The sequence below is a fragment of the Rutidosis leptorrhynchoides genome, chromosome 6 (genome assembly GCF_046630445.1).
Source record: "Rutidosis leptorrhynchoides isolate AG116_Rl617_1_P2 chromosome 6, CSIRO_AGI_Rlap_v1, whole genome shotgun sequence".
NCBI classification, from domain to species: Eukaryota; Viridiplantae; Streptophyta; class Magnoliopsida; order Asterales; family Asteraceae; genus Rutidosis; species Rutidosis leptorrhynchoides.
The window spans coordinates 290,952,206-290,957,729 of record NC_092338.1 but is presented as its reverse complement, the minus strand read 5'-3'; the positions used below and the strand labels follow the sequence as shown (position 1 = coordinate 290,957,729).

Below are 5,524 nucleotides of genomic sequence, written 5' to 3'. Positions count from 1 at the left end.
AATTAAATTGGCATCTGCAATCTTTTACCTTTCTGCTATAAAAACAGAACTTATTGCTTCTCTTGATGTCAACATGTATAATATCAGTGTTTCTCCCTCTAATGGTGTTGTCAATGTTGGTAATTCTTTTAACAATATTCTTTATGCCTTGAAATGCTTCTGTTGTCCTGAGAAGTTCTTCTTATTAAGACAACATTTCAACACACTAATGAATGGTTAAGGATATTTCTGCTGCTTTTGAAAAAAACCTTGTTAAAGCTACTAATTTCCCATTTAAGCTTTGTACCTCCTTCTTACTACTTGGTGATTTCATATCATCTATTGCTTGAATTTTCTTCGGGTTCGCTTTAATTCCTCTGGGTGTCACCATATATCCTAAAAACTTTCCTTCTTCAACACCAAATGTGCACCTTTTAGGATTCAGTTTCATGTTTATCTTTCTCATGGATTTAAATGTTTCCAAAATGTCTTTCATTATCTCGCCTTCTGAATCACTTTTGATGACTATATCATCCACATAAGCTTCAACATTTCTTCCAATTTGTTCACAAAAAGCGGTATCAATTAGCTTCTGATATGTTGCTCCTGCATTTTTTAATTCAAATGACATTCTTGTATAGCAGAATACTCCTTGGGTTGTATGGAAACTTGTTTTATCCTCATCGCATTTCGCCATTAATATTTGATGGTATCCTTTATATGCATCTAAGAAACATTTGTATTTAAACCCTGATATAGACTCAACTTTCCAATCAATTTCGGGCAGTGGATAGTTGTCTTTAGGACAAGCTTTATTAATGTCTATAAAATCTACACACATTCGCTAAGATCTATTCTGCTTCTTGACCATGACTGGGTTCGCTACCCACGTCTAATATATTACTTCTCTCATTATTCCTACCTTCACTAACTTTTCTACTTCTTCCTTTAACATTTTACTACTTTTCGAAGCCATTCCTCTCTTTTTCTGACATACTGGTGGCATATTTAGATTAACATTCAATCTGTGTTCTGCTACTTCTCTTGGCACCCATGTCATATCTGATTCTTGCCAAGCAAAGATATCTATATTTGTAACTAGAATTTCTCCAGGCATATTTTTACTTTCCTTACTCAACGTTTTCATAATGGCTATTCGCTGCTCGGGAAATTTAGGATTTGGGGATATTGACCCATCATCATGTACTTGGAAATCAAACTTCTTTTTCAGAAGCTGTTTGCATTCAACTGAATGTTTCTTGATTCCATACAAGATTGTGATCCCTGCTGGTGTTGAGAATTTCATCATACCAGGTATTTGAAGTAATGGCCCCGAACTTACGGATTACTGTTCTTCCCATAATTATATTATATGGGTAATACTACTAAAATTATATTTCTGAAGTTCACGAATAAGGATATTCTCCCAAGACAACTTCTAAGATGATACTTCCCATTGACCATGTGAATTCACTTGCGAAGCTAGCCAGTGGTACCATGGCATTTTTCATTTTCTCTTATATTCGTTTTGGGAACGTTTTAAAACAATGTTCATACATTATTTCCGCGTCAGCTCCTGTATCTGTATAAATTCGGGCAACACTACAATTCGCTATTTGTGCTTCTATTACTACTGGCGCATTTGATGGATTAATATCTAGTACCGATGGAAATGGGATTGGCTATCTTTTCCATTCTTCTAATACTTCTGCCTTTCTTCTCTGTCCTGCTCCCCATTTAGACAACATACTTGCTTGTCAACTGAGTAACAGATAGATGGCGCCAAATAATCGTACCAAATCCTGAATGCGAATAGAATACGAGTGCAAGTCACAATCACGTTAACGGTGAGCTGTTTAATCTTCTTGAACTCCTCCGAATTAACGTTGATTACCATATCCAAATACTTGTTTCGAATCCAGTCAAGGCCAAACTTGGTCAATCATCTAGAGAGAGAAAGTTTTTTTATGATGAAAGAAAGTTCTACTCTGACAAAATGATCATCTGCTAATTAATGAAATCTAAGTGGCCTATATATAGATAAAAAGTCAAAGGTTCTCATTCAGAAAAGGACACGCGTCATGCTCTGATTGGTGGGTCAACCTTTATCTCTCGGAGATTGACCAGTCAACTTCATAAAATACAAAAACATGACTTTTAGCTATAAATGATGTTCGCTTGTCTTGTATCTTCTATTCAATGTCCGCTTATGATTTTACGTCTTTTATTCATGTTTATGGTGATCGGTTCTTCATTCGAATATACTTTTCTGTTAAGTTTCTATACACTATCTGAATGACGTATCATTAATATACCCTTCTTTTTATTTGCCAAAAACACTACACCATATTGAAATAAAATCAAATCACATGTAATAAAATATAATATGGACATACTTGTTTGAGTAGAGAAATACCATGTAAACGGTTATTCAATGCACGTTCTTGACAACCCACAGCATCATAGTGCATTCAATTGACAAGTGCTTGTCATAACAAAGCCCCTATATTTGCCAACTACCCCTTCATCTACTTTAAACCTCACATTTCACCCCACAATATGAACAAATACCATCTAGAAAAAATGCAACATAAATTCGTATGCAAAAACTCTTATCCATCCAACCATTCCAAGATACTTTCGTAGTTTATAATATTTTTATAACAGGTTCAAACATCACTAGCAGCATTTTATTAGGTAATCAGTAAAAAGTTAGAAAACGATCACGGGTAACTAGTTATGTTATGTTGAGTAAATTTGAGTAAAGATACTTGCTCTCTTCCTGAACAGAGGAAAATCTTATCCGGAAAGTGATCATATCCATCGATTTTTGTCACTCTTTTCTTATTAGTAATAAATCATCTATGAACAGAAAACAATATAATTCATAAATGACCTGCCATAGTTAATGCAATTTCCAACCACCCTCCTTAAACTGTAAACCTTGCATTTAATCTATTTTTACTATATAAACAAGTACATATGATGGGTGAATTCCATAACTTTCATTTACGCTTATTATTCACTTTCACATTTTCAGATTTGCAATTCTATTTGACTTTTGACTTTGACAAATCATGACAACTACAGGAAAGCTTGATGTTGAAGTGAAGGTGAAATCTGATGCCGAAAAGTTTTGGAAAAGCATAATGGACTCGGCCAACATCTTCCCAAAAGTTTGCTCTGATCTCTACAAAAGCGTTGAGATCCTTGAAGGAAATGGAATGAGCGTTGGATCTGTCCGCATGGTTAACTTTGCCGAAGGTATAATAAGAAAGAAAGAAAAAAAAAAAAAAAATATAACGCTCAATAAAAAAAATATAACGCTCAATTAGTCTCATTATAAATATTCACTTTAAAATTGCACATAATTTATAATTATGCGACTATCTCACTACTTTCCAATGTCATATCACCTTCTATTTTATTATTATTATTTTTTTTTAAAAGCAACCTTGCATTAGTCCGGACCAAAGTCTAGTCATCATTTGCGCACACACACGCGCTTTCGGGCAGGAAACCCGAACCACACTCTGAGGATCCGACTCTTAAACCATCCCCAGGGGCAGGCGGGCCGGATCTTAGTCCCGGAGCGGGTCGGTAAAACCTTCCCTTTGGGCCACCTTCAAGGAATATATTTCAATTCCTAGAGCGGTTGACGAGGTTCGAACTCGAGACCTCCAGCCCTGCGAGTACACAAGTGTAACCGCGGTACCATTGAAGCAATGCTTCGTTAGTTATTATTATTATTATTATTATTATCGAAAAAAAAAAAAGGTAACTATATAAGAACAGGAAACATTCATCATAAGATGAAAGAAATCAAAACGGATACAATTCAAGAACAAATAAACTAACCCAAACAAGCAAACCGGCACTAACCAAAGATATAACGGCTACACTAAAACAGACAATTAAATCAAACCGCTACCTAAAAAAGACAAGCAAGATAACAAAACCAAAAATCTAGAAACATATAAGAAAAATGCTCCAAACGAAGCATCCAAGAAATACAGACACCCACCAAAAGCAATCATTTGGTTTCTTTTCAATGATTTTGCATTAAAAGCAAGCTTTATTTGACTAACAATTTATACAACTGTGACACAGGATCACCGGTTGTGAAATCAGCGAAAGAGAAGATCGAAGAACTTAATGAAGCAAAAAAGAAAGTGGCATATAGTGTTATTGATGGGGATATGATGCAATACTACAAGTCTTTTAAGGCAAGTCTTGAGGTTATTCCTGAAGGAGAAGGAGGCCTTGTGAAATGGGCTTGTGAGTTTGAGAAAGCAAGTGAAGAGGTTCCTGACCCTGACGTCATTAGAGACTTTGCTGCCAAGAATTTTAAGGAGATTGATGAGTATCTCCTTAAGGCATAAACTACAAGCTAGTTTTTGGTGGATGTTTTGGATTTGCTCTTATGCATGTATAAGCTTTAAATAAAAGAGAGAATGCTGTAATTTACCAATATTAAATATCCTACCCCTCAGCTATCTTTACTTATGATTATGAATAAGAATAATTATAATCAATGCATATTCTTTCTTTAGTTGAAATAGTATATAAGATCTGTTATAATATATAAATATATATATATATATATATATATATATATATATATATATATATATATATATATATATATATATATATATATATATATATATATATATATATATAAATGGATAGTCAATTATTGATACACAAAAGTAATATTATTGTATTACCTAAACTTGTGATATTTTTGCTATAAATAGCCATGAATGCAAGCATTAGACTTGCACCATTTCTCACACTTACAAAGTGTTTCTTTTTTTCTCTCCATTATCATCTTTGTTCTTACACTTCATTATTAGTATTCTTAATCAAGAATCAAATCACTAAAGGTAGTTATAAGCCTACTGAATTATAACATCAAGAATCAAACCACTAAAGGTAGTTATAAGCCTACTGAATTATAACACGTTATCAGCACGATAATCTTAATACTAATTATGGTTGGCTCTGCCACCTAAATGATATATGGTCGGTTATACCACCTGAATAATATATGGTCGACACTGTCGTCTAATTATCATTTATGTTACTAACATTTATATTTCAATTATCTAACATTTATATGGCCGACGCTGTCGCCTAATTATCATTTATGTTACTAACATTTATATTTCTATTATCTAACATTTATATGGCCGACACTGTCGCCTAATTATCATTTATGTTTACTAATATTTATATTTATGTTATATAACATTTATTAATGATTGCTTACATATGGTCGACACTGTCACCTACTTATCATTTATGTTATATTAAATTTATGTTTAATGTTTATATACTTATGAATATAAAGTGACTATAATTTATCATGTTGTTTGTTTTAATAGAAAATGTCGAATCTGGAAAATCTTAAATTTACTCCTTTAGAATCAACTGGAAACAACTACATGCCATGGGTTATAAAAGTAAAAATGCATCTTAAATCAATGGGCATTCTTGAAGCCATAAATGAAAACAACACTTGTTCTGAAAAAGAACAAGC

The 5,524-nt window shown here is 33.2% G+C and overlaps 1 protein-coding gene across 1 annotated transcript; it reads left to right on the top strand.

Moving 5' to 3' along the window:
• The first annotated feature begins 2,997 nt into the window (after window positions 1–2,997).
• LOC139855936 (MLP-like protein 423) lies at window positions 2,998–4,501 on the top strand. Its single transcript, XM_071845176.1, has 2 exons — window positions 2,998–3,243; window positions 4,090–4,501. The coding sequence occupies exons 1-2, from the start codon at window positions 3,057–3,059 to the stop codon at window positions 4,359–4,361; spliced, it is 459 nt and encodes a 152-aa protein (XP_071701277.1). The 5' UTR covers window positions 2,998–3,056; the 3' UTR covers window positions 4,362–4,501.
• Window positions 4,502–5,524: the final 1,023 nt, after the last annotated feature.